The sequence below is a fragment of the Aspergillus tubingensis genome (genome assembly GCF_013340325.1).
Source record: "Aspergillus tubingensis WU-2223L DNA, scaffold_13, whole genome shotgun sequence".
Taxonomy (NCBI): domain Eukaryota; kingdom Fungi; phylum Ascomycota; class Eurotiomycetes; order Eurotiales; family Aspergillaceae; genus Aspergillus; species Aspergillus tubingensis.
The window spans coordinates 170,219-197,740 of record NW_023336287.1 but is presented as its reverse complement, the minus strand read 5'-3'; the positions used below and the strand labels follow the sequence as shown (position 1 = coordinate 197,740).

Sequence of the window (27,522 nt, the reverse complement as noted above, 5' to 3'; positions counted from 1 at the left end):
GGCAATACTGTCTACTTTGGACTCCACCATGCATCTCGGCTATATTTTGAATTGGCATTGATGGATGGGGACCCTCTTGGTCTTGGAAGTGTCAAGGACATTGAAGCGAAGACGATTCATTGGCTGGTTGAGGCATACTCCAGGTTTAGTCGCTGAGAGGCCCCTGGGGGAAAAGCAATGATGGGTGCTGCTGTTGCTCCACTGTGGACCTCGGCTATGGAATTACGTGCTTGGATCTAAGATGAGCTCATGGTTATGCTTTGAGGGACAGTGATATCAGTAGAGCGAAAAGAGAAGACGGTCATGTCAATTGCCTGATGTTATGTGCAAGAGTTAATCAGGGACTGTCTGGTCCCTTACGTGAAGTGAAGACAATGGCTTTGGCACTGTCCGTATCTCCGCATCTCCTCAATTCCGTCGGTCGCAATACAATCACATGATCAGGCTTCCATTTCGTTGCTCTTATGCACATCCACTACATACATGATTATATAACCAATTACCCTCATGCTCATCCTTCATATCAATAGGTATGGATTGTCTACCGCCAGGTGTCAGTCACCGTCGCGGTCGACTCTCCGCACGCCTGAGGAACCGTGTACTCCCGGTTCGGGTCGCTCTCCCACTCCACGGAGTCATCGCTCTCAATGCGAATGAATTTGTACTCAAACGACTCACCAGCCGGCAGAGTCACGGTTACATACCAGAGCGGGTTGCTGGAAGTGTACTTGTCAGCGCTCAGAGCTATGCCGTCGCTGGTGTCCCAGTCACCGAGCTGAGAGATCGACCCGACCAGGTAGATGTTCTCGCCGTAGGTGGTGGTGGCCGTCAGATCAAATGTCACAGCTACGGCGGTGGGAGTGGTGCAGGAGGTCGAGGACGTAGTGGTGCTGGTCTTACTAGCAGTTGTGGTGGTCTTACTGGTCGAGGTCACGCTGCCGGATCCAGTGGTGGTTGCCGTCGTAGTAGTGCCACCAGTAGCCACGATACTCGGCCACGAGGTGACAGTCACACTACTGTAGGTACCAGAGGCAGAGGTAGCCGCACAGGTGCCGGGCACGCTGCTGGCAGAGGTCTCGCCCCAAGAAGGAGGCATGACAGAGTTACGACGGTTGTTGGCGGTCAGCAGAGCAGCGTAAGACCAGGTCAGATCGCGAGCAGAAAGCTCGTCGCCATCAGACTTGTCGTATTGCTCGGACAGAGAGCCGTTGCTTGCGGCGTGAGTTTCCTAATCCTGTTAGTACACCACCTCTGTAAATATGAGCGCACATCTAGCGTAGACTTACCACAATAGAGACGAAACCATCAGCGAAAGTCTTTACGGCATCCACAATGCTGCTATAGGTTGAGCTGGACGAAGAGTACGTGCCGGTGGCAGCATCACTGTACAGAGCCTGGAAGAAGTCAAGCGACACGTCTGTGATCTCCAACGACCCCTGCTTGTCCCACTGGTACAGAGCATCGTACAGCTGCTCCGCGGCAGCCAAGGTGCACAGGAACCACGGGTTGCCGTTGTAGTAGCTATCCTCGGGGTACCGACCGACGGCAACCGCCTCACTGTCACTGAGACCATCGTTGAGAGTATAGATCGAGCGGAAAGAGTCTACAACCTCCTTATGGTTGGCGAGCGCACGCGGGGAGCAGGGCTGGAAGGTGGAGTCGTCGCACCCAGCCTCAGGATCAAAGGTGTGAATGCTTCCCAGGAGGGTGTTGGTGTCCTTGCCGGAACGGCTGCTATCAAAGTTGGCCAGGATGTATTCGCCGGTCCAGAAGGACTGCAGGTAGCAGAGAATCTGAGGTGCCTGCGAATCACACCAGGAGCAGGACGAGCCGACGGCCGTCGCGAAGGCACTACCTTCGACGAGGGCGCGGTGCTGCACAGCAATAGTGAAGAAGGATGAGCCATTAACTTCTTCCCAGAGATCTGCGACCGCGAGTTAGCTCCGATGCACAAACACCCTTGAACAGCGATCAATCAAACACACCATATCCCGTCTGGTTCCAGTACTGAGCCACATACGACAGGTCGTTCCTAACGAGGGGCCAAACAATCTCCGTTGCAGCGCTGGTGTAGCCATTGTCCTGACCAGTCAGCTACATATGTTGCAAATCAGACGCAAGGGGGTGGAGAACATACAAGCAGCCACTGCCCGAAGCCGATCATAGCAGTTGCTCTCAGGGCAGGACCATCACGCTGCGGCCGTCCCCAAGACCCGGTGTAGGCAGTCTCATCGACATTGAACTTGGGCTCACCAAGACCACCGCTGGACAGATCACCAGAGGGGTTACTGATACCCTGAACAATTGCCTGAGAGGAGATGTAGTTCTCAATGGTGGAAAGGAGATCAGTATCTCCATTGCGGAAGAGATCGACGAGGGTCTTGATGACGAGACCAGAGTCGCGAGTCCAAGTGTAGAAGTCTACAATCATAAGAAGACACGCCAGTCAGCAACAATCAAACAAGAACACACTCATAATCCGAGCTCAAAACATACAGTCCGGGTTATCGGTGCTGGGACTGGCAACGACAATGCCAGAGTCCGCGCCCGACACCCAAGCACCGTCCGCCCCGATGTTATTCAGGATCGCAGTACGAGCCACGGTCGCTTCGTTGCTCAACCACGAATCCAAGGTCGCGCGCTTGGAAATAACACTTGCCAGCCCCGAGCAGACAAGGCCGCTCAGGGCAAGAAGAGATCGGAACGACATTGCGGGGAGGGGAGTAACGATGTTGAGGATGAAGCTCAGTCACTCAGTTGTCGCGTCTGAGGGGGAGGAAGCTACTACTTCTACCCCTCACGGAGACCCCTGACTGACCACTTCAATTTATAGCCAAACCAACATCTGCACGAGGAGGGAAGCTGAAGGAAAAAGCACATGCATCAACACTCAACACATATTGCAATGCAACTTCGCTTAGCATCTAGCTTGGAATTCCTGCAGAGTCATCTCGCCACTTCAGCTCTTCAGCTTGTGAACGGACGAGGCCCAAGAACGACGAATCTCCGGTGGCGTGGAAGAACCAGCCTATCGCGGTGTCGGGCCGGCCCGGGGGAAATTGCACTGAATCCACCGGCACTGCAGAATGGCCCTGTGCCTTGGAGATGTGTCCAATCGCTGGTCTCATTGACCTGAATTGCAATTTATTTCAATTCCCGGGGATTCGCCGTCCCCGGTCGAGCGTGGTGGCTTGATTGGCTGCTATAACAATGGTAATTATACCTAACGGGAAGCTATAATGCAGGTCCCAAGGTCCAACGCGTGGTATATACCCTTCCATTAATATAACTAGTACTACTTATTATGACCCTATGTATCCCTTTGCCGAGGCCAGACACTTCCATCATTACTTTCATAAGGCTAGGTCCCTGACCCTCCGGACCCCTCCGCCAATGGCATCAGATGTGGAACGCCGCGGTATTCTGCAGGATGAACTCATATGTCCCGTTGCGGAAATCATCCGTAAGGAGACTGGCGCTGTTCGCTCCGAAATTCATCAACTGTCGTGATTCCTTCCACTGGGGCCACTCTATGTACTCCCCCCGATTGGAGTTCGGATCCAGCGTATACACAAAACTCAGATAATACGTGTGGCTGGAACTCGCTGCATAGTTCGGCTTGATCCCATAGAACACCTGCAGCAGGTCACTTCCATGGAAGGTCCCCAGAATTGGCGTGCCATAGTCATAGGTCGCCAGGTACGACCATTTCGGGAGGTCAGGGGAGAGCTCCTCTGCATATGAGAGGAATGCCCGCCGCGTAATGGTGAAGACCAAGTCGCCGAGAATGGCGGCCAATCGCTTAAATTGCGGATACCAGTTGTTGGCCGTGCCCGTCCTGAAGGGAGACCCATATGTGGTGGTGTCTGGGTACAGGGCCACTAATTCTTCAAGCTGCTCCTGGCTAGCGTCATAGAAGAAGTAGGAGCCCAGATAGTCGACTACCTCGTCGATCGTCGTAATATTGGACTGAAACAAGGCGAACAAGGTCCCCTCGTCCTCTTGGTCGCCCACGATGAATGGGACCCGCGCATACTTCCCTGCTTTGCCCAAAACGTCTGGTGACGCCGACAATGCCGTCCCGTCTGGTCGAGGCACATATGATAGCGCCACGGAGTGGTAGCCTATGATTCCCGGCACGGAGTTTGCCGCATTGAGGAAGTCGGTGTAGTCTAGCTCACGCAGACAAGCCAGGGTGTCGTTGGAAGAGGAACAGCCGGCAGAGTCCACAACGGCATCATATACTTGCTGTCCCTTGACCCCGTCGACGGGGTCAGCGGGAACAACACTACCGGAGTCCATGATGGCTCCCCGGAACAAGGGCTTGTCCTTGTAAGTGATATTTCCGTCGTACAAGATCATCTGATCAAAGACAGAAATAGCCCCTGCTGATTCTCCCCAGATTGTCACCTTGTCCGGGTCTCCACCAAAGGCCTCAATGTTGTCGGCCACCCACTGCAGGGCAAGACGTTGGTCAAGTAGACCTAAATTGGCGGACCCGTCCTCCAGAATCTCCTTTCCGGGCAAAAACCCGAAACCCCCTACGCGATAGTTCATCGCTACGAACACGATAGGCATGTTCTTGTCTATCGACGATGATACCATCGTTGTACCGTCATACATGGCTTTTGAACCAAGTTCAAAGCCTCCACCAAAGATCCAGACCAGCACGGGCAGCTTCGCGTCCGCGGTGGTCCCAGCCGGGCGCCGAATGTCAATGTTCAGACAATCCTCGAGGGCATTGGTAGCCGACTGTACCAAAGGAAGATCCGCAAGGAGACCAATGACCGATGTCGGAAATTCGCTCTCATCCGTGGTGAAGTACATCTGCGGACAAGACTGCGAGGCGCCGGTTGCTTGAACGGTACCAAGGGCGGTCTCCAAAGGCTGTGGAGGCTTCAAACGCAGCGAGCCCGTGGGGGCCTGCGCGAAGGGGATATTGTTGAAGCTCTCAACATCGCCCGACTTGCCAATGATGGTGGCCGATGGATGCGCAATAGTGACAGTAGGAGCTGCATCCCGTTGGACTGGGGTGGCCCAGACGGCGAGGGGAAGGGAGAGCCAAAGAAGGGCCTTCATGATGGCCATGATCTGTACCGCTATGGGTCACAGACTCTCCGATCGGGCTACGAGGAACCCTATATACAGTTTTCCATTTCTTTCCCACCTCCGTTTCAAGTGCCAGAAATCCATCTATGTCTTGGAGCATAGTCCGAGAACCGAAAAACCAGCTCCCAAGGGTGTTTCGACATCTCCATGTGCCTCCTCGGCTGTGGATCCAGTTATGAGACCTGCATTTTAGGCATCAAGACAGCAAAAACCCCTATACCCCTAGCCAGCTGGCCTGACGATCGCTGATCCGAAGGTTTTCTCCATCATGGGGGAAAGGCAGCGTGGGCGGAGAATATCACGCCAACCGGGTGGTCCAGGAACGGTCGAACCCGTTCCCATGCGCAAACCGAGGCTGGTACAAGGGAAGGATCGTATCAGCAGATCAGTGAGAATATATTAAGCCAACATTGCTAGCATCCTGTTGGTCACTTCACGAGGATTGAGTTGATCAAATGCCGCTTCCCCCGCAGTTCAAAGGCTGCAGAATGGCTGCCTCTGCGGGGAAAGGAGCCTCGACCGTTGCGCTTTGGTTCGCCAACTCGGACATTTCACCTACTTTGTCGAATCCTTCCGATTCGCATGCCTGGTGGTACAACTCGCTTAGGCGGCTTGCATGGTACAGCAATATCGAGGAAGTCAATGTAGCAAACACAACGTGCTTGTGGTTGTGTTGGGGCTTGGAAAGCGGTTCGGAACTCCGACCAAAAAATGAAGGAAAACGGAATCATATGCAAATCCGGTTCGTGGGTCGGCCGATCGTCGGCTATCAAACCGCACCCAAACTATGTACAGTCAAAGCTAAGAATAAATCCCCCAAGTACCAAAATCCAGTCAACGCCCCTTTAATTTTATACAAGACAAGCCCGCCAAAATTCAGTCCCAACGAAAATTTTATTTCTCCCATCCATTCCAACGCTCGAAATCCCCGGTGTCGAGGTCAAATAAATCCAACATCCGTCCAACACTTTGGTCAATGAGGTCCTCGATACTTGCGGCCTTGATGTAGAACGCAGGCACCGGGGGGAAGATGACAGCCCCAGCTCGTGTAACCTCCAACATGTTTCGCAGATGGATCTCGCTTAATGGAGTCTCCCGCGCTACTAGCACCAATCGCCTGCGCTCCTTGAGCATCACATCTGCTGTCCTTGAGATGAGATCGTCGCAGAAGCCCGAGTGGATAGCAGCCAATGTTTTCATGCTGCACGGTACCACAATCATTCCGTCTGCGCGGAATGAGCCGCTGGACACTGGGGCAGCCATGTCATTGATGTTGTGTACGTAGTCGGCCAGCGCTTTCACGTTTGACGGGTGGTAGTCGGTCTCGTATTTGATCGTAGCCTCCGCCCACTTGCTCATCACCAGATGCGTCTCCACGTTGAGACGGCGCAGGGCAATTAGGACTTTGATGCCGAGCATGGCTCCAGTAGCACCCGTCATGGCCACTACAATGCGGCGGCGACGGGGCGCTGGACGGGCAACGGCCACGTGATCATTATCGATGGGCATTTCGCCGGTGGGAGGAGATGCACGACCGGAGTTTGGGGTAGTAGTACCGGACAGAAGTGCGTGGAACATATGTGTTGATGCGGAATATGTAGTGTTGTAGTAGGCACAATTGCGTAGATTGAATGTTCCCGTTATGGGGTGACTTGTCTGGATGGATGGATGGCAATGATAGCTGTCAGGAAGTTGAGCTGTCAAGTATATATATATATAGTCCAGTGGCAACCAGGTAGCTACAGTAAATCATTGAGATGAAAGCTTTTTTGGTGGGTTCGATTTCTTCGAACCCTTTCCTGCCTTGCGGTCAATCTCGGTGTGGCCCTGTTTTGCCATTGAGTCCGAGATCTCCGAGCCACCGAGGGGCCGTTCCCGAGGGACGGCATAACGTCATGGATGGCTCAAAGAAAACCCAGCTCTTTGGATAAGTCAAACATGGGTACTGCGACGGTTAGCTCGGTCAATGATACTCGGCAATCTCGGCATACCATTCATGATAGAGTCAAGATAGCTGGCTGGTGAGAAGTCTTGACCGAAGTCGTCCGGGATCCCGTTCGGCATACTGCAAAATCAGCACCCACCACACAGCTCCACATATCAGACAATAGTGGGCGCACATACCCATAGACAGGAAAGAATGGCTGGGGCTGTTCCGCGCGTTCTGTCCCAACATTTGCTTCCCCCTTTTCACGTTCAACTGCCGTTCGAACCGCATTGCGCAGAGTGATTAACGCCCGTATATGCCGTTCCGATAGCCATTGCCCGTTCTCCGATGTTGTGTTCTCCACTGTGCCCACTGAACCTGCGGCAGAGAAGACCTCAATCACCTTTTGCTGTAAATCACGGCACTCGGGATCATTTCGGGTCTCCTCCCAAATGCAGAGAAGTAAAGTGGAACTTAGAACTGTGTGCACCATTGACCAGGTTCGGAGGGGGACAGCACTAAGAGCCTGAAAATCCAAAAAGGCCCTAGAAGCGTCGATCAGGCTCATTTTGGCGCGGGTGCGCAAAATATCATAGGACGCGTCTTGCATAACAGTGCGCTTCAGCGCTGGACGTGTCAAGACGGAAATGGCTAGAGACATGTGCATTCGCAAAGCCAGGTGCTCCAGGTTGTGTTGGAGGCTTTTGCATTCCTGGCGGTCACGCAAATGTGGCTGAGTGCGTTGGTTGAGGCTATCAATCGTGGCCAAAATGTCAAGCTGTCGCGCATTTTCCGGTATTTCGGGACCATCTGTTGTGATCATGTTCAACGCAATTTGGCATAGAAAATACATGGCTTCCGTAAAAGAAAGTTCGTTGCTGGAGAGAATCGAATAATCTGGAGCCCACCCAGTCATGGAGACTACACGAGGCCGGTCGTAACATAAACAGAGCAGGCAATCTTGCCAAACAACAGTGTACCTGTAACTGCGTCAGCTTGGATCGCTATCTGTAGCATTGCTTATGTACCATAGCTTTCGTGCTTTGTATTTGACATGGTCCGGTAGGTGTGCTACACTCTTTTCGGTGTGAAGACCCAATGTCTGTGCAAGACGGACTGTTGTCCCTAACAAAGCCCATGCTGCATCAGACTGGCCATTGTTTTGCAGAGTATTCCCTATAATCAAGAGTGCTTGTATGATGTCCATCGTCGGACGGAAGAGAAAGTTGGCTAGTCGAAGAGCCTGAAAGGATCGTTTGGCTTCTTCTTGTTAGTTCATCATGCATAGACAATCATCCTGGGTGACGTACCAAAATCCTGGTATAGCTCGGTCCTTTGCATGTAATCCAGGTCAGAATAATGTGCACCAGAAGCCAAGGCCGCAAGTAGCAGGCTAATCATCCCGACAGACCGATCAGTGGCCCAACGTTCACAAATCTGTGAAGTGTTCTGCAGCTCTCCTGCTGCAAGAGCATTGAGGTATGAACACACATCCTGCTCGAATCTCTCGATGTCAAGTATGATAGGGTTGAAAGGGTGGGCTGATATTCTATAGAAATGAAAGAACCTGCCCTCTGTTAGTGGTTGCTGTGATCAACAACAAGGTGTGCTTACTTCAAGAGTTCCGTTCGCTGTGGGATGATTCGTAGAAGCTCCCTCCACCGGTCCTGAGGCGTTCGGAAGTCCATAAACGGATAGCTACCGTAAGTATTTTGCAGGCCTAGAACAGAGCCCACCTCACGGGTCATGGAGCCATTGGTATCTTGCGTGCGATTACGCAAATAAGATAATACCGAGTTGTCGCCCGAGTAGACAATGTCATTATCGGGACCATCGGAAGATGGGATACGAGTATTATAGTACTGCCTTGTCTCCGTCTGAACCTCTGGTAAACTGCGTGTTGAGGGCAGAGTTTGTGGCTCGGCATCGAGTCCCTGTTCAGCGACTGATGTCTGGTTTGGTCCGCGAGGAGCAGCCGAGGAACGTCTTTGGCTGGTATTACGGGACTTTTTAGACCCAGAGGAATCTTGATCATACACACATATTTGGGGATGGCCCCGTCGACGGCATGTTCGACAGGGCTGAGTGCTGTCGCATTTCACCTTGCGCTGGCGGCAAGGATAACACGCTCGAGCCTCGCGCTGATTGCGTTTCTGTTGCAGCACGCGGTCGATCTCTTCGCGATTTATCGGAGTGCCCATAATTCTACTACCCCTGTGTCGGCACCTCAAGAGTGCATATTTTCCGGAAGGATTTTGCGGAATTATATTGCTTCTTTCTCCGGGGTATTAGTCGATATAGTCGCGGTGGTCGCGCAAAGCGTCGAAGTGGCGGATCTGATCGGCACCTCGGTTCCGAGATGAGTCAGCAATTGGTATAAAGCCAATTCGAAGTACAAACTCAATTAGAATGGTAATGTGGATGGAAAACAAACTAACAGACTGGGGATGGCCTACTGCGCATAAACTCAAGACTGTGGGGTGAAAGATCTTTTGCACGCTGGCATTTAAAGGATGGTGATCGAATATATATATTTGAAGATGTAGCCGACGTGGGAGATGATAGATAGTACTGTCAGTAGTACTGATGCACTAGCCCACAAGTGTTACTTAATTAGTGTAGAATGATTTACCTCTTGTAGTCCCACCCACTAAAATTCGTCGCTTATAATTATCCATAAATTTTGAATATGACTAGATGTTATGTCAACTCTCTATCCGCTTACGAGCAGTAGCGGGGATGCTAGAATGAATGAGAAAAAAAAGTGAATAAATCTATGCTCTATGTGCTCTATGTCTATGTACCTGCCAGATCAATTCAAAATGGTATCAAGACAAATACGGTTAGTTGCTAAAACCCATCGTGGTCCAGTTGTCCAAAATCTTCTGCTTCAGATCCTCCGGATAAGATTCGTTGAAGTCAGCAGCCTCCCAGTTGCGACCAGTGGTGTATTCAGTTGGCATGAGAGCATCGGACACAATCTTTCCGCCGCGGTGGGCGGGCCCATTTCCGTGTCCCATGTACGGGATCAAGGGGAATCCACGAACGTCCTCAAACAAAGTCTCATCCATTCCAGGACGGCAGCGGGTGGAGAATGCCCAGAGTACATCCTTTCCTTCATAGACATCAATGTCGTCACCGACCAAAACCAGGCGATGAATAGTGTATCCGGCCTTGTGGTTGAAGACAACATCTCCCACTCTCTTGCGGAATTCCTCAGATGTCGTCTTCATCGCACGTAACTTCTCAGTATCAACCCGCAGAGCAACCCAGGTGACTTGTGACTCGAAAGGAGCGAAGGCATCAGTGATGGGAAGGTCATTCTGCTGGCAGAGCTTACGGATCTCCGCTGCAGCCAGAGAGCCGATCATGGTGTGCTATACAGTGTTAGTTCTTGGCTATAGACGGCACAACGGGGACTAAACTTACTGTTTCATCGGTCAAGCGGCCACAAGAAGACATCGGCATGATGGCGTTGTTGCGATAGGTGATCCGGTTGACCTTGTATGTGGCGCCAAGATGGGTATCCCCAGGGAAGATGTAACCATGCATCTCACCAAAAGGTCCTTCTGGACCAGTCTCGCTGATAGACAGAGTACCTTCGAGAACGATTTCCGAGGTAGCGGGGACGTATAGATCGTTCGTATCACATTTGACGAGCTCTAGGGAAGATCCCGTCATAGCGCCCACGTACCCAGCTTCGGTGACACCATCGGGGATGGGCATGCTGGAGGCCATAATGGCCGCGGGTGGGACACCAAAAGCCAAAGCCCAGGGAACATCACTCCGGCCCTCCTTCTTCCACATCTGGTGAATCTGCCAGATGTGCTGAGGAGGAATAACCAGGCCGGTCAGATGGTTCTTGTCATGGACCATCGCGCGGGCAATAGACCAGTTGGTCCAGGTTCCATCAGGAGACTGCACGATGTGCATACCATAGGTTTGGATGTATTTACCACCATCCGATTTGTGAATAAGAGGAACGGGGAGTTCGGTGAGGTCGAACTCGGAGTCATTTAAGCTGTTCTCCTTGCATGGCCCGGTGGGAACAATGGTGGGAGGAATGGGAGGCATTTCGCTGGCGGAGAGCATCTTGTCAAGAATCTCACGCATTGAAGCCGTAGGCGGGAGGGCTAGGTGACGAGCAAGGCGGCCGTAGCGATCAGCTGACGACTTCCTGAGAGAGCCAGGAGCCCCAAGTATACGGAAGAGGCCATTCTTCATGCCAATGAGGTTGTTGAAGAGAGGAGCCTTGTCGTTGGTCTCACATACTCGACGGGTGATAGCAGCAGCTTCGAGATTGGGGTCGACGGGGGTATCGATTTCCACAAGGTCGTTGTCGGCCTTGAGGGCTTCAACGAAGGAGCGGAAACAGAGGTGAGCGGGTTGTGCAGACATATTGATTGATGGTAATAGTGTGATGATGTTTTAGAGGGGTTGGACGGAAACTGTTCACAAAACAGCCTTCCCGTTCGAGGGCATTTATAGCCAGACATGATGATACTTGCCGGCTAAATCGGGTTTGCCCCAAAGCTCTGACAGTAGCCTCATGATCTGGAACTTTCGCATCTAGACTTGGTTCGGTGTTCGGGATCGGGACTCGGGACTCGGTACCTCGCCATGTGGATATGTTTTTTTGCAGGGATTAGCAGTACGGATCAACCGAGGTGATGAACGTTGAATTATGTGCCCCACAGTGTTTTAAGGGATGCATCATGCGACCCGGAAGCAAGATTTAGGAGAGTAGTGGTCGATCAAATTGCTTGTAGCTGTGTGTATGGCTGCATTAGGGGTGTTGCTGTCGGGTTCGGAATCACCCTTTTCCCGGGCAGCACAGGCTGGTTTATATCTCCAACTGCATGCATAATACCTAGTTCGTAACATGCGTATAAAAGTATGTGTGAGACTTTTGCTTCGTCTCCATGTCACAGCTCTTCGGATAATTATCAAAAAATGGCAGAAGTGAAGTTATCATTAATTGTGTGTGTTTCCACGCCGAGCTCAAGCAGAAGCTCAGAGACTGCTTGATTGAAACGGCGTTGATCATTCAGTTTCCTCACTGCAAAAAAAGGGAGCACGACGGATTATGCTTTATAAGACTTTTGCTTGAATGTTTTGACTTGACATTGACAAGTCAATATTGCTGGGGTGAACATGGGACCAATAGACAACTCGATACAAATCAGGAGGGAGAACAGTTCAATACATCCTAAACTGTATCTGTACAGGAGACGACTAAGAGGTTGATTCTTGCCTTTTCATGTGAATGAGGAAACTCGGCCAGCTCAATCTGGTTTCTTTGTGTACTATTTACTTATACTTTTGCCTTCACTGACTATTCACGCGTACCTGTACCTCGCTTTCATCCGATTTTGTGCTCAACTCTTTCTCATCCCTTCCTCATACATCTGTCTACCACTGGCGGCAAATCCCTTCACAAAATGTCATCTTCAAGCGAGGATGCAAGGCCACGGGGGCCGACTAAGGTCATCTCAGAGTAAGCTTATCTCATATCCTTATTAACAGCTTCTCACGTTTAGCAGCCTCTTCCTAAGCTCTACGTGGAGCGACTTGTCCATCGTTTGTGGAGATGTTGTCTTCCCGGCTCATAAATGCGTCGTGTGTCCCCAGTCCGGTTACTTTTCTCGCGCGTGTAATAGCAGCTTCATAGTAAGTCACTGCTATATATCAATTTAACATTGAATGTGAACCAAAGTAACACATGCACGTCATACTCAGGAGTCTTCTGGAAAGATTGTGATAGAGGATCTCGAGCCCATCTATCTCGAGAAGACGCTGCAGTTTCTCTATAAGGGGTTTTACACCAGATTGAGCGACGTGAACACATCTCCCGCAGTAGAATTTGGTCATCCCAGTCCCATCCCTAGTCCGATTGTTCGAAGCCTCCCGTATACTACCTTGTCATCCGTGGAAAATGGCGGGCTTTCGAAATTCCATGTTCATATGTATGAGCAAGGAGAATATTTTCAGATTCACGATCTCAAAGAGAAGGCAAAAGAGCACTTCAAAGAGAGCTTCCTGCGTGACTTAGACAGACTGTTCTTCCGTTCGACTGTGAACGAGGTCTACTGTTCGACGATCGAGACCGATCGCGGGCTTCGAGATATTGTCATTGAGACCGTCCTGAATGATCTGCCAACGCTGATTGATGGCACCTCAACCTATCTCGACAAAGAAGATTTGCAAGAGATGCCTGAGTTTACGGTTGACCTGTGCATGGCCAGCCTTGTTCAGAATGCGTACCTCATGGGCATCATCTCGGAATGTACACAATAATCGAGGCGGTAAGTTGGTCTTCTTTCCTTTCCTGCACGGGCTATGAGGAACAGGGATAGGTGGAGACAACGAACTGATTCTGATACCGAAGAGTGACATGCAGATCAACGAGCTACCCGAATATTGCCTATAAGTTGCATCATTCTAGCCCTGACAGACGAGGATCCCGCGGGCTGCAACTATAACTATATTCCTCCACACCATTTGGCCTATACTTTAAATCAAACTAGCGACCCGTACGAATCTCAATCCGGCCTTGCAAGACCATGGATAAAGAACTGCTTCAAAGAGACTCAAATGGTAAAGCAGCTGCAATCATGCATCCTCAACGTTAAAGTGTGCAATGGGCGATTCCAGGGAAGTGCCGTGGACAATAGGGTTTATGGTTAATGACATGACGACTAAGCCAAGGAACTTAACTCGCTTTTGACAAACTGTCTCACTGTCGGTATAAGGTTTAGTGCTTATATGTTTGCACTTGGGTAATGGCTGCACTTCTTTGGCCTGATCCGGATGGAGTTCCGAGGTCTGAGAAGAACAAAGCTGTATGAGCCGAGATAAACAGATAATAGATTGCATCGAACGTCAGAATAGCGTTTGCTCTTTCAATAAACTCTCTTGTCTACTGTTATAGCTGAAACTCCCAACAGAGCCATCTATACAGTATGTATTCATTCTCATGGATAGCTACGGTGACTTATCTGTCATACTGTTCAACCACTTCTCTCTCTGCTCTCTCCGTTCAAATCTTACATTTGTTCGTCAACCACAGTTGGAGATGAACCTTACTTCAAGCATCACGGGATATGCCAATAGCCACAATCATGCTTCAACACTGTCCTCCTTATGATGCCAATCGACTGAGTTATATATAACCAACGTGCTTCTCTTCTGAAACATCATTCCGTCCCAGGGTTCAGTCTGATTCCTGCTCTCTTCAAGTTCCCACTGCTCCAAGAAGCATAGACCCGTGCTCTCCAGGCTCATAGTACACAATGCTGTGCTACTATATCTCCTTTTTCAGAAGCCTTTGGCCCCTGGTGACTAGGGAAGACTTCGACGATGCGCGAGAAGTCGCCCGATACATGATTTACCACTACAATGAGGTCAATAAAGGGTTTGGTAGACCTCTCAGACTCTATGACAAGAAACAAGGAGTCGACCCCCAAAACTGGACCCTGGACATCAACCCAATTAATTCTATGTTTGAACCGAGGACGGATGCTTTCTGTAAGTTGATCTCCACCTACCCTCTCATATCCCCAGAGTCTAACCCCAACCAGGGAGAACCAAAATTACAAGCCCCATCATGAGTGACGATGATGCTTGGGAATACATGTCATACTTCTTGGAGACAATTGATAGAATGTTCAAAGTGGAGAGCGACAACATGGACACGCTGCAAATCTACTTCATGCCAGCAAAGGGCAGGTGGACGTTGCAGGAACTCAAAGGCGTTGTTCGTGCCATCATCCATTTCAAGGACGTTATCGAGGACTTCGTGGACCCATACTTACACACTGCGGATCGTGACTGTGAGGCAACAAAGGTGATGGATCCAAAAGTCAAAGAGGCCCTGATCAATGGCTTGGAACTAGCCACTGACTTCGATCAACTCAATCAGTTCTTGAGCTCGTCTTCTGGCCTGGAAAACTTCCGCAACTGGAAGTTCTGGCAGTGGCCTGCTTCCGAGTCCAATACTCTGGTGTTTGTACGAGAATACCTCAAGATCCATCGCGATGAGGATATCAAGAATTGGTATCTTTTCGTTGATACGTTTGTCCGTGCAGGTATGAATGCACACAGTCCAATCATTTACAATTTTGATACAGATATGGAGGGCCTGCAGCAGTTCTTGTTGCGTTACAATGAGGACACTGATATTAATTGGCTGTGTGCCTTTACGGCTCCGCCACCGTTGGACATGGTTTTGAGTAGTCAGGCGTTGACCGATACCAAGGGGAATGGTAGACGCTGAGAACTACTACTGGATCGTTCCGAACATGAATATTTGTTTGAGTTAAAATGCAATTGCGTTACATGAAGTTTCAGTACCTCCGTAGTAGACTTTTTCTAAAACGTATTTAGCAAACTGCCGTCACCAGTCTCCATACACCGAACAACCTCTTCTTCCCATTGAAAACCCATAATTGTCCACATACACGCAAGCACTATTCTCATTATGAACTCAATTATTACCATGTCAATGCAAACAGCAATGATGTGCACCCGATCTCGGCAGTCGGACATCTCGGGGATCCCCCATCGCCCCCCAGCCCCCCCACAATTCTCGGAACCCGAGTCAGGCCCTATCAGCCGTACAAAGTACCAGCTCCTTTGCCGTGCCGTCTTCCCGGGGTACCCTTGTAGATGATATAAATTGCGCGCCAGATCACACCTTGCAATCAAAGCACTACAGAAACATAACTGCAATCCAAGCCAGATAAGAAAAAATCTTCAAAGAAACTCAAAGAAAATGTTCTACCAACCCGGAAAAACCGACCACGGCCTGCCTCATGATCCATTCAAGGTAACTTGATTCCCCAACTCCAACTCCAATGATCATTCCAATGATCTACCCCGCATATGCAACTTCCCCCCTCACAATCACCAGTACCCTCTCACACCACACCACCACCACCAGAACTTCTCCTGTTGTCACAAATCAACTACTAACAATAAATAAATCTAGGCATGCGTCGTCCCCCGCCCCATCGGCTGGATCAGCACAACCTCTCCCACCGGAGCCCCCAACCTCGCGCCCTACAGCCAATTCACAAACCTAACCTTCGACCCGCCTTACGTTCTCTTCAGCAGCAACCAAACCGTAACCGGAGACCGAAAGGACACCGTCGTGAACGCTGAATCGACCGGCTCCTTTGTGTGGAACCTCGCGACCTGGGACCTGCGCGAAGCGATGAATATCACGGCGCAACAGTTTCCCTATGGAGTGAACGAGTTTGAGAAGGCAGGGCTGACTGCTGAGCCATCTACTGTTCTTCCGGTGGAGGTGCCTATGGTGAAGGAGTCGCCGGTGCGGTTTGAGTGTGTGTATCATTCTACGATGAGGTTGCCGGCGAACCCGCCTATGGGTACTGTGGATGTGGTTGTGGGACGAGTGGTCGGGGTGCATATTGATGAAGGGGTGCTTACGGATGGGATTCTGGATGTGAAGAAGACGAAGCCGATTGCTAGGTGTGGGTATTTTCAGTATGCGGTGGTGGAGGATACGTTTGAGATGGTGATTCCGGGGATGTCGAAGGATGTGCTTTATGGGTTGGAGGGGAGTGCGAGGATGAATGGGGAGAAGGCGAGGGAAATGGAGGCTAAGGAGGCGTGGAAGGAGAGGGGGTTGTTGTAGATGTGAATGTGGAACGAGTGTATATAGATGGAGTTGGATTCGTGATAAATGTAAATGCTCTGATGATAGTGTGTATAGGTTACCCCCAGATTCTGAATGGGATAGATGAATTGTAACATCCCGCGTCCAGCCAATCGCCTGTGATAGTCCGCACTGCTGTCTCGTTGCCGAACTCTAGTATCAGGCCCCCGTTGCTCTCGTTGCCTAGGTATACGGGCCATCCGACCGTCTCGCTGACGGTTGACGAGTCCTTGAGGAAGGCAAGCAGGTAGTCTTGCATCGTAGCGGAGGTGTCGACTTCCAGCTGTGAGATCTCGCCGACATCGAGATTGTATGTGCCGAAGATCATCAGCAGGTCAGTCCAGTGGAATGCTCCTAGCCACGGGACGGGACTGATGTTGGAGAAGTTGCCTGTCTATGTTAGCACGATCATGAGCATAGGAAGTAGGTGTGGGACATACCAGCCCAGTAGTAGCGATAAGTTTCGAGGCCAATCGACGCACGCAACGCAAGATCAGTCACTGCCAGACAGTCTGATTCGCCCTCTTCAATATTTACCGAAGTCGTGTTTGTGCTGGGGAATTCTCGTGCCGTGTCCGATCGAATTTCCGGCCCCGGGGCAACCTTGCGCTCAAGGTATCGCTGTCTTTCGTCGGAGAAAATGTATCGCTCATCGGCTGGTGTTGTTAGTAGAGATAGGCATAAAAGCTAGGTTGGAACATACGGATATAGTTCGTGAAAGCGATAGAAGGAGAGCTATTGTAGCGGTTAATGTACTCCTCAATCTGCACCCAGGAGATCCCGCGCATGCACTCCAGCTCGGCCTCGGCATCATCACCATAATTACACCCTAATCCCTTGGCCACGATGTCAAAGTCTTGGTACACGTCAGGCGTGGTGGAGAGGTTAAGTGTGGCAGATGCTCCTTGGGAGATGACGCCGAACTTGGCGGCAAGAGGCTCTTCTGGCCATGCGAGGGTGTACAGATGTGTCAGCAGGGCACCCTGTGACTGTCCCCATAGCTGCTTATCGTTAGCTTTAGTCATGTGAGGAGAGGCTTGTAGTCTAACCATGATATTCTCGGGGTTTCCACCGAATGCTTCGATATTCTCATACACCCATTCCACAGCAGCGCGCACGTCCATCAGCGTCAGCGACGTCTCATTCAACGCGCGCGACTTGGGATCTATGCATGTCAGATCGATCTACACAGCCAAAAGCTAAATACTTACTACCGAAAATGTTGACTCGATAATTGATGGTAACAACGATATGCTCCTGAGAGCGCGATACCCAAGCGGAGGGAAGCTGGGACGGGATGTTGATACCCCCCGTGATGCCACCACCTCCCGTGACAAACAGCGCAACTGGCAGCTTGGAGGTCTCATTGGCATACGATGGAGTCCACACCGCTAGAGACAGGCAATCCTCCGACGAGGACCATGCTGTGGATCCTTGGTTGAGCCTTTCGCCGACGGAGAGCAGCAGATTCTCCGGTTCGTATTCATTCCAGAAATCACTCTCTCCCGACACATACTGCGGACAGGCTGATCTTGAGTTAGTTGCACAGTCTCATACTTATCTGGAAGTCCACTTGCCTGGGCCGTAGAAGGTGGAATCGATCTTCTTGGTTGAGTTATCAAGCCGATGAGGAGGAAGCCATCTCAAATCCCCAACAGGAGGCTGGCCATGTCAGAAACAACACAAGATCCACACAATGAAGGCATTACCTTGGCATAAGGAACGCGCAAAAACTGCCGAACGTCCGGGTAAGTGTCATTCAGCATGCCAATGAACGTCCCTGTGCGTGTCTCCACGGTAAGATTGGACCAGTTGGACAGAGTCCGCGGTTGCTCCCACGTCAGGTTCGCATAGTAGGGCGCATAGGTGCCCAAGGCAGAGGCAGCTAGCCCGAGCAGTCCAAAAGCGACAGCCTGCACCATTATTCTATCGATTCGCCGTTGCTGTTGTCCCTTCTACAAGAGCATGGGATTTACGAGCCTTATATAGCCATAACGCGGGGTACCTTCGGCTTCCGGCTATACAAAAAATCTAGACAAATTCACCGTACGGCATGCACCTACATCATTTAGCTAGTTGGTAAACCCGAACAAAAAACTTCGATGGCATGATGTAGAGACCTCTGAGGGTATAGTATCTGCGCACAGGATGGAAGCTAAGGAAAAAGTGCCAACCACAGCCAAGTTTGTGGGGGAAAATCCGGGGTCCCACCCCCACGCTCCGCGTCTGGGCGTTGGACCAGCTTCGATTGGGAAACTAAGACCGAAGATGAAGCCATTTCAACCTGCACGGGTTTAAATCTACTTCAAGTATCGGACCACTGGTCTCCGTTGCTGGTCAAAATTTGTTGAGCTGATGATGCTGACTGGCATTGTGACAGTCATCGACCCCACTTTGGATGGTTGAAAGGTGTCGATTGGGATACAAAATCGGCCCATCCCGTGTACAAGTCCGGTCTGTATGACTTCACAATAACTTCATGATCCTCACATAGAACCAAGGTAACAAGAGGTAAGTTTTTATTCAGTCAGTGCTGACGAAGGGTATATATTGATAATCACTATTCACATCGGGCGAGAAACAGTCACCCCGGGCCGACAATATGTTTGTCACACAGAACTCCTTGGTCGAACTCTTAACCATATGACCCGATTCCTATGCGAACCAACGTTCTCCAAATCTATCCATTGTTCACTCATGGAGGTCCGGGCGGGCCGGGAGGAGGGGGAGGACCATCCGGCCCGTCGTCGCCGCAACAATCGCAGCAGCATTCGCAGCATTCAAAGCAGCAGACACCAGCGCAACTAAACTAGTTAGCACCATTCCCTCATTGGACGCAGAAGACTTACATTCCACAGCAGACTTCTCCTTCACCACCACCGCGGATCTGCAGCTGCATGGACTCTCCAGTGCGCTGGTCTTATTAGTACCTTGGCTGACCTTACGGATGACTTCGCATACCGGTTGCTCAGTGACAACGTGCTCCATGGAGGGACCGGACGGGCTAGCAGGCTGCTCCATCGTCAGGGTCTCAGGGTTCCATTTGCTTTCGGGCACGGCCTCGGAGGGCCTCAGCCACGACATTAAGCCACTGCCGAACATTTTGTGTCTTTGTCTCACAAGTACAGGACGTGCAGGTAGCAGGAGAAGGGACTATACGGGTAGGGGGCATTGCCCCTTAAAAGGAGCTCTCAAATGAAGCTACTTCGCCAGGGGCCACAAGGGACGAGCCGCCGTCGAGCTGACCCACCTGCGATTGGGGCTATAATATGGTATTCTCGAAGCGACGCTCTCGTAATTGGACCCTCAGTAATCCAGCTGCCTGTCTTTCACAGCTTCATCTTCAGCCGGGTTATCCGGGACGCATTTGACCTGTCGTCTCCTTCAGGTGTGGCTTAGCATCAGGATGCGATAGGTGCTTCGTGACGCCATTGGCTTCTTTTTATTCCCGGCGCATAGATGCGATAGTACCTGGGACAGTAATTGGACGCCACTTGCAGCACATTTGATTCCTGAAACGAATTCGCCGTTGGCAAGCGTTACGAAAATGATGTGTCGTGTCCAGGCACGAAGGATGGGGCCGGAAGTCAGGAGTAGATGATTATTTGCACCGGTTGACTTGGCACGACCGATCGCCGATGAGAGCGCAGTGATGACGGGTGGCTTAGCAGCACAGCGAGTCACTTGACATTATCAATCATTGGAACTTAGTTTACGCCAGTATAGAACAATGCCTAACTAGTTCGCATTATTACCATGCTTCCTTCTGCCAGCATCGCATTGCGCAAAGAAGGATTGGCGGTTGGTCCCACCGGAAAAAGACTCTGCAGCAAACGCGGACTAACCATGGACCACATCCCCTAGGCAGAAAGATTCGCAGACAGGTCCCCTCACCACGCTGGATAGATGAAGCCAGGCATAGAGGCTAATAACAGTTCGGGTCAAGTAATTCGGATGATGTCAGGCAAGTAGAAAGACTGCCAGCGATTGCAAATGACTCGCAAATGCTGAGAATGGATTTGTGCGCGGAAGAATAAGAAAAAACCAAGCCAGCCAAGCTTTTTTCGCCCAACACCGCCGACGTCACCCGGAGACTCACTTTTGAACTCTCCGCGATCTGGGGATGCGCAAGCCGTGGATTGGCCAAGAGATCGGCTCCGAGATAGCCTCAGTGGCAAAAGATCTTTTAATAAAATCTCATGAGGCCGCAATGTTTGAGGGTTGATCCGATTTTCTCATCCGCGCACCCTTCACCAACACGATGCTCGCGGTCGCATATCTTTGGATTCTCCTGCTGCTGCGGGGAATCCACGTGGGCGCCAAGAGCACGACAAGCACGAGGGAAGCCGAAGTCACCACCATCACCGATGATACCTCTACAGCATCAGCATCGTCCACTCATTCAGGAACCGACAGTGATTCTTTCAGCGTCGTGACCACCGAAACTGCCGTCGCTGTTCCTACCGGCAGTTATCTCAGCTACACAACTACGATTACGGTCGGGGATAGCGTCTCCCAAACGACCTTCACCACCACCACCGCGGCCAATACAACCATTTCTACTAACGGCACCACCACTGCCACCACAACTACGGATACAAATGTCGTCGTCACCGGCACGCGAAACTCCAGTAGCACTGCGACGTCCACTGCGACCACGCCAGCCAACTCGCAGCCTTGCAATGGCTACACCGAGTTCTGCAGCCGACAATACTCGAATATTACCATGGTCACGGCACACAACAGTCCCTTCGTGAAAAAGAACAATATTGCAGCAAATCAGATGTACAATGTGAAGACTCAGCTTGAGGACGGAGTGCGCATGCGTAAGTCTTCTTTTCAACATTAGGTATTTACTACTAACATTAGTGCAGTATCTTTCGAAGCCCATTATTACGAAGATGACATCTACCTCTGCCACACCTCCTGCGACCTCCTGAACATGGGCACCCTAGAAGACTACCTCACAACTGTGACCGACTGGATAAAGGACAACCCATACGACGTCGTCACTATCCTGATCGTCAACTCCGACTACGTCTCCCCCTGGAACTTTACCGCTCCCATCGAGAACTCCGGTCTTGTCGACTACGTCTACGAGCCGTGGAAAATACCTATGAGCCTGGACGACTGGCCTACACTATCCGAGATGATCTTAGACGGTAAACGCGCTGTCGTCTTCATGGACTACCAGGCCAACCAGACTGCTATTCCGTACATTCTGGACGAATTCACGCAAATGTGGGAGACGCCGTTCTCGCCGCTGAACACCTCCTTCCCTTGCACTGTGCAGCGGCCTCCTGGAATTACAGCTGCGCAGGCAGAGGAGCGGATGTATATGATCAACCATAATCTGAACCTTGAGATTGTGTTTGAGGGGATCGATATTCTGGTGCCGGATTCCGCTCAGATCAATGAGACGAACGCAGTGTCGGGATATGGGAGTCTAGGACTGATGGCGAACAATTGTCGAGGTGAGTCAACACCGCCAGCTTAGCATACGCAAGAAAGAATAACATGCTAATGTTTATTAATAATAGCAAAATGGGACCGTCCCCCCAACTTCCTCCTCGTCGATTACTACAATGACGGCAACTTTCAGGGGTCCGTTTTCGAAGTCGCAGCTCAAATGAACAACGTCACGTACAATGGTAAATGTTGTGGCGGGTCGAGCAGTGCGGCGTCGAGAATTGTTGATGTTTCATATACTTGGCTTTCTGCATTTTTTGCCATGGGTGTTGGTTTGTTTACTTTGTTTGGGTTATGATCAGATATTATATACCGTTGGAATTGACTGATGTAGATAGCATATTATACCATTTTATTGTAATTAGTTGCTTATGTGACAATTGATCCTTCACAAATTAGAAAAAAAAAAAAAAAAAAAAGCTCATTATGTATATCCCAGGACCGCCAAATGCGGTATATCCAGGCGAAACAAAGTTTAGAGAATAAATGGGTTTCCAATCAATCATTCCAGGGTTGTTTCTTCTTCCGCCACCAACTCAATACAATATCATCAGTGCAACAAACATTTGATTCCGCCAGCTAACTGCGGGTGCTCTGTAGCGTTGTGCAACTCAAGTGGTATCGGATATAGAATTCCATATTAGAAATCATTATGAGCTCATACTCCTGTGTATGTTCTCGGTGTCTGCGCCAGAGGTGAATGAGAGACACATCGACCGAACTGACGATGCGTTCTCTGACCCAACATTATCGTACTGTTGTGCTTATTAGTGTCCACACAAGGGACGTTCAATCTAGCATGTGGTAGAAATATAGTGGTTTATCTTCGCCCATTTTTTTTCATGTCTCGATTTCCTATCATTCGTTTGCTACGCCACCATCGAGTAAACAAGGAAAAATCTTTCGTATATTCTCAAGCTTATAAGCAAGATAACTGGCCGTTGGGACTTTGTAGTCAGATGCACATGGTCTATAGGCTGCTATTTGTCGTGTTGTATCTAATCCATGGCCATGGAGGCTAAATAGAGATTTCTTAATTTATTGCACAGAGTACCCGATGCGACATGGTTAAATGTACTGAACGGTATACCGCATCACTTCAGATGGCGTGTCTGCCAGAGAGTGTGGTATATTCAACCATGGTAGTTCTTAGCATTGTAGAAAGCGTCGTTCTTGGATAAATGTGGATAGTCCTTATAGTCTAATCGTATATATCATGTATTTGTCCTTTGACTAATGACAATGAATAGATTCTCTAATCTCGGTGTTGAATTTTAATATCAAATTCAGAGCATCCATATGTGATTGCTTTCATCTTTCTAGACACTCGTAGTGGGGAAGAATACGAAATGAGATTGGAGGAGGGCCGGTGGATGATTTTATAGAGCTGGAGAATGATCTAGTGAAGGAACTTCATCAGAGCAAGGAATATCGATTGGTATACATTGAATAGTTTGACTGGACATGCATAGAATGAATTGCCTCAATGCTTATCTACATGTCACCCCATATGCACTACACTACGGACTAATTCGCCCACTTCATTAATCCGATCGCTAATGGGCTGGATAATTATACACCCCTCTACAGGGTACTGACAGTTCTACCGTCAAATGGCAGGTCCGGACCGTTGAGGGATCTTCACGATGCATCGAGCTTCGGCTACATAGAATCTGAGAGGGGTGTGATCAGGTGCGAACAGAGATGGAGACATTTCCACGTTGAGGCTCGTTGCACACTGCTACTTTGTGGATAGTCTAGAACGTGTCTCACCCCACAGGCCAGATTGGGTTGGGAAAGCACCCGTGGTCGGCAATGATCATCGGTTGGTATGCGGGGAAGCAAGGAGCTACCCCATATTTTTTTACCTCATCATCTCGCTTATGTTCTGCATTTCAATTTTTTTGCCTCCATCCTCTGGACCGTTTAAAGATTAGTACGGTCAGACCAACAATAACAATTCCTTTTCAGCGTGACCAAAAGATGGCAGACGTAGGGAGTGTACGCTGTCTTAGACAGCATTAAATTTTCACTGGCACATGATCGCTTGGCCGGACGACCCCTCCAGCGTATCATCTCATGGAAGGATGTTACCAAGAACTACAGTGGCGGGAACAGGTACATGTCCACGTTTATGGCTAGCATCTTCCGTCGGGATCCCGTTCTTACTTTTTCCTTCTTTGGCTCCTTTGAGGTTAAAGTCCGAGATGGTGTAACAACGGCCCTCCATGAGTCAAGGCAAGGGACTGTCGGGCTGCTCCGATAGGATCGCGTGGTGGTATCATGACCCTGAAATCCTAATCTTGAGGACTGGTTCAGGGTCAACTCCCTCAAGTCATCATTGGTGCCCCCGGTCGAGCCAAGCTGTGAGGTTGCACCCCAGCCTGCCAGCCAAGCCCAACATTCCGCCAGTGCCACATTAACAGCTTTTTGTCCCAAGACCTGCCAAGCCACCCCAAATTTCACGCACCAATCCACTTGTTCTGCCGGGCTTATCGCGGTGGCCATTAGGGAGACTGCCCAGCTCGAGCTGAGACAAATGCCTCGGCCTCGTTGGCTGACATCCCGGAAAACATGACCGAGTGAGTGCCCGGGTCACTGAGGAGACATGAATAATTGCGCTTTGTCGCACAACCGGTGATAAGGCAGAATCTTGGCACCATATGGCGTGGAGGAACCCTCACATCCCCCGACTGTGTCGAGGGTGGCCAGCCGATAGGCTCTTCCACCCAAACTCAGCTTGCACTCACTTCCTTCCATGATTGGAGGTGGCACAAAACAAGCGATAATGGTCGGTCACCTCGCGCTCAGACGGGACTTCTCCTTCACTGCACAACCGATCGGCTGTCCAACCTTGGCCTGTCCATTTTAAAGTCGTCCATTCCCCTGGACCTCCTACCCCTCCCAACCGCATTCTATCGTTTCCTCTTCCCTCTGCGCGTCTGTCCCTGCTGCGCCCATCATGAACCCCTCAGACACTGCTGAAGTGGCAGAGATTGCGAAGTCTGCAGCCTTTGCTCATGATGCGCATCCAGACGAGAAGAGGGATCGAATCTCAGCTGAGCTACGTCCCGCCACCTCACCTGAGATCGAGGTGGTTCGTGAAACCGCTGAGAAAGGTGGGTTCAGTTCGTCGGCCGCATATGAAGACGATGCAGCTCTACAGAAAGACTTCCCTTCTCCGGATGAGCTGAGGACTCTACGTCGCGTCTCCGGCAAGATCCCCTGGACAGCCTATACTGTAGCCTTTGTGGAATTGTGCGAGCGCTTTTCCTATTATGGAACTACAGCAGTTTGTACGTCCGTCACTACCCCGCTCTATTCCCTGCTAATATTGACAGTCGTCAACTTCATCCAACGTCCGCTTCCTGAAGGTTCATCAACCGGTGCGACTCATGGTCTAGACAATCTGGTACCCGGTGCTTTGGGCATGGGACAGCAAGCTTCCACTGGACTGACCTTATGTAAGTTGCTACAAATGCAGAATGACCATCTGCTGACCATCAGTCAATTCTTTCTGGTCTTATATCATGCCCCTCATGGGCGCCTTCATGGCCGACCAGTACTGGGGTCGCTTCCGCACCATCATGTTCTCGATCGGAGTCGCTTTGCTGGGACATACAATCCTCGTCATCTCAGCCATCCCGCCGGTTATCAATAATCCACACGGTGCAATTGCTTGCTTCTCAATCGGTCTGGTTATCATGGGAGTGGGAACTGGTGGTTTCAAGTGAGCTCGTTATCACTTCCATAGTGGCCATTATCTAACTGGATTAGGTCAAATATCTCACCATTGATCGCGGAGCAATATCGGGAGAGCAGGCCGTACATCAAGACCCTCCCCTCAGGAGAACGCGTCATTGTCGACCATGCTGCCACCATCGCGCGCATCTACCTGTATTTCTACATGATGATTAACATCGGCTCCATCCTAGGACAAGTCAGCATGGTGTATGCGGAGCGCTACGTTGGCTTCTGGCTCTCATATCTCCTGCCCACCATCATGTTCACTTTCTGCCCTACAGTGTTGTTCATCTGCCGCAACAAGTACTATCTGGTCAAGCCAACTGGGTCTGTGTACCTGCAGGCTTTCAGGCTGTGGAAGCTGGCGATGGAGGGGCGCTGGTCGCTGAATCCTGCAAAGATGTAAGTGTCTCCCTATACACACTCAACCTTGTTCTAATACATCTTAGGTTCACAAAGAACCCTACCCCCTTTTGGGATTCGGTCAAACCCAGTGCTTTGGGTGCCAGTCGTCCCCAATGGATGACCTTCGATGATGAATGGGTAGATGAGGTAGCTCGTGGTCTGAAAGCATGCAAGGTGTTTCTGTGGTATCCTTTGTATTGTACGTTCATCACCCCCTGGTCTCTCTTTGCAGCTCATGCTAACAATCCAGGGCTGGCCTACAACCAAATGTTGAACAACCTGACCTCTCAGGCGGCCACCATGCGTCTAGGCGGTGTCCCCAACGACATCATCAACAACCTCAACCCGCTCTCACTCATCATCTTCATCCCCATCATGGACCAGCTAGTATACCCATTCCTCCGAAAAGTCGGCATTCAATTTACCCCTCTGAAGCGCATCACAGCTGGCTTCATCGCCGCCGGTTTATCCATGATCGCCGCCACCGTCACCCAATACTACATCTACCAGAAAGGTGAATGCGGAAAACAAGCCAACTACTGCCTGGATGAATACAACTCGCACTCGCCCATATCCGTTTGGGTTCAAGCGCTGGTCTACATCCTAGGCGGCATTTCCGAGATCTTCGCATCCGTAACCTCACTCGAATACGCCTTCACCAAAGCACCGCGCAACATGCGCTCCCTCGTGCAAGCCGTGGCTTTATTCATGAACGCATTCTCGTCTGCCATCGGACAAGCACTCGTGGGACTATCGAATGACCCGCTCCTGGTGTGGAACTATGCTGTCGTAGCGATTCTGGCATTTGTAGGCGCTGCAGGATTCTGGTTGACGAACTATAAGCTCGATCGTCAAGAGGATGAGTTGAACCATCTGCCACAGAGTCACTATGAAGGTCGCCCAGAGGGACATGCTGATGAAGAGCAGCGATAGGATGCGTGCTGCTTGAAAGAAGAATTCACGTACTAGGTAGTTAACACATAATTCAAATCCAGTATATGTTTACGACCACTCATATGAATTAATACTATATTTTCGTTCATATCCTCCTTCTAAAAACCTCCATCTCGATTCACATCCGCCTTATCTATGCCTACGAGATGCATTTACAGATATTACACACTACGCAAGGAGCATATTAAGCGTCGCACAAGCAGTCAATTAGGTGTCAGGCAAGTAAGTGAAAAAG

At 50.4% G+C, this 27,522-nt stretch overlaps 12 protein-coding genes across 12 annotated transcripts; 5 read left to right on the top strand and 7 right to left on the bottom strand.

Moving 5' to 3' along the window:
• Positions 1–541: 541 nt before the first annotated feature.
• Positions 542–2,710, bottom strand: AtWU_10364 (putative glucan 1,4-alpha-glucosidase; the record flags this gene model as incomplete). The annotated part of the gene is made up of 5 exons (XM_035505468.1): positions 542–1,228; positions 1,287–1,924; positions 1,986–2,082; positions 2,138–2,421; positions 2,497–2,710. 5 exons carry the CDS (start codon positions 2,708–2,710, stop codon positions 542–544), a joined length of 1,920 nt encoding a protein of 639 aa, XP_035361361.1.
• Positions 2,711–3,399: 689 nt separating this feature from the next.
• Positions 3,400–5,079, bottom strand: AtWU_10363 (extracellular lipase; the record flags this gene model as incomplete). Its single annotated transcript, XM_035505467.1, has 1 exon — positions 3,400–5,079. The coding sequence occupies one exon, from the start codon at positions 5,077–5,079 to the stop codon at positions 3,400–3,402; it is 1,680 nt and encodes a 559-aa protein (XP_035361360.1).
• A 924-nt stretch (positions 5,080–6,003) lies between these two features.
• On the bottom strand, positions 6,004–6,687 carry AtWU_10362 (UbiX family flavin prenyltransferase; the record flags this gene model as incomplete). The annotated part of the gene is made up of 1 exon (XM_035505466.1): positions 6,004–6,687. The coding sequence occupies one exon, from the start codon at positions 6,685–6,687 to the stop codon at positions 6,004–6,006; it is 684 nt and encodes a 227-aa protein (XP_035361359.1).
• Positions 6,688–7,013: 326 nt separating this feature from the next.
• On the bottom strand, positions 7,014–9,237 carry AtWU_10361 (Zn(II)2Cys6 transcription factor; the record flags this gene model as incomplete). Its single annotated transcript, XM_035505465.1, has 6 exons — positions 7,014–7,054; positions 7,101–7,174; positions 7,234–8,016; positions 8,065–8,296; positions 8,347–8,603; positions 8,651–9,237. The coding sequence occupies 6 exons, from the start codon at positions 9,235–9,237 to the stop codon at positions 7,014–7,016; spliced, it is 1,974 nt and encodes a 657-aa protein (XP_035361358.1).
• Positions 9,238–9,879: 642 nt separating this feature from the next.
• Positions 9,880–11,434, bottom strand: AtWU_10360 (UbiD family decarboxylase; the record flags this gene model as incomplete). The annotated part of the gene is made up of 2 exons (XM_035505464.1): positions 9,880–10,413; positions 10,466–11,434. 2 exons carry the CDS (start codon positions 11,432–11,434, stop codon positions 9,880–9,882), a joined length of 1,503 nt encoding a protein of 500 aa, XP_035361357.1.
• A 1,043-nt stretch (positions 11,435–12,477) lies between these two features.
• On the top strand, positions 12,478–13,333 carry AtWU_10359 (BTB/POZ domain-containing protein; the record flags this gene model as incomplete). Its single annotated transcript, XM_035505463.1, has 3 exons — positions 12,478–12,533; positions 12,580–12,706; positions 12,776–13,333. The coding sequence occupies 3 exons, from the start codon at positions 12,478–12,480 to the stop codon at positions 13,331–13,333; spliced, it is 741 nt and encodes a 246-aa protein (XP_035361356.1).
• Positions 13,334–14,328: 995 nt separating this feature from the next.
• AtWU_10358 (pectinesterase family protein) lies at positions 14,329–15,311 on the top strand (the record flags this gene model as incomplete). Its single annotated transcript, XM_035505462.1, has 2 exons — positions 14,329–14,563; positions 14,617–15,311. 2 exons carry the CDS (start codon positions 14,329–14,331, stop codon positions 15,309–15,311), a joined length of 930 nt encoding a protein of 309 aa, XP_035361355.1.
• Positions 15,312–15,809: 498 nt separating this feature from the next.
• Positions 15,810–16,694, top strand: AtWU_10357 (flavin reductase family protein; the record flags this gene model as incomplete). The annotated part of the gene is made up of 2 exons (XM_035505461.1): positions 15,810–15,863; positions 16,026–16,694. 2 exons carry the CDS (start codon positions 15,810–15,812, stop codon positions 16,692–16,694), a joined length of 723 nt encoding a protein of 240 aa, XP_035361354.1.
• Positions 16,695–16,773: 79 nt separating this feature from the next.
• On the bottom strand, positions 16,774–18,637 carry AtWU_10356 (carboxylesterase, type B; the record flags this gene model as incomplete). Its single annotated transcript, XM_035505460.1, has 7 exons — positions 16,774–17,105; positions 17,156–17,371; positions 17,419–17,716; positions 17,765–17,880; positions 17,927–18,241; positions 18,293–18,377; positions 18,425–18,637. The coding sequence occupies 7 exons, from the start codon at positions 18,635–18,637 to the stop codon at positions 16,774–16,776; spliced, it is 1,575 nt and encodes a 524-aa protein (XP_035361353.1).
• Positions 18,638–19,410: 773 nt separating this feature from the next.
• On the bottom strand, positions 19,411–19,817 carry AtWU_10355 (glyoxalase/bleomycin resistance protein/Dioxygenase family protein; the record flags this gene model as incomplete). Its single annotated transcript, XM_035505459.1, has 3 exons — positions 19,411–19,519; positions 19,565–19,629; positions 19,677–19,817. The coding sequence occupies 3 exons, from the start codon at positions 19,815–19,817 to the stop codon at positions 19,411–19,413; spliced, it is 315 nt and encodes a 104-aa protein (XP_035361352.1).
• Positions 19,818–20,976: 1,159 nt separating this feature from the next.
• Positions 20,977–22,482, top strand: AtWU_10354 (PI-PLC domain-containing protein; the record flags this gene model as incomplete). Its single annotated transcript, XM_035505458.1, has 3 exons — positions 20,977–21,541; positions 21,590–22,189; positions 22,256–22,482. 3 exons carry the CDS (start codon positions 20,977–20,979, stop codon positions 22,480–22,482), a joined length of 1,392 nt encoding a protein of 463 aa, XP_035361351.1.
• Positions 22,483–25,146: 2,664 nt separating this feature from the next.
• Positions 25,147–27,266, top strand: AtWU_10353 (putative MFS peptide transporter; the record flags this gene model as incomplete). The annotated part of the gene is made up of 6 exons (XM_035505457.1): positions 25,147–25,480; positions 25,526–25,648; positions 25,692–25,914; positions 25,962–26,330; positions 26,378–26,532; positions 26,584–27,266. 6 exons carry the CDS (start codon positions 25,147–25,149, stop codon positions 27,264–27,266), a joined length of 1,887 nt encoding a protein of 628 aa, XP_035361350.1.
• Between the last annotated feature and the right edge of the window lie 256 nt (positions 27,267–27,522).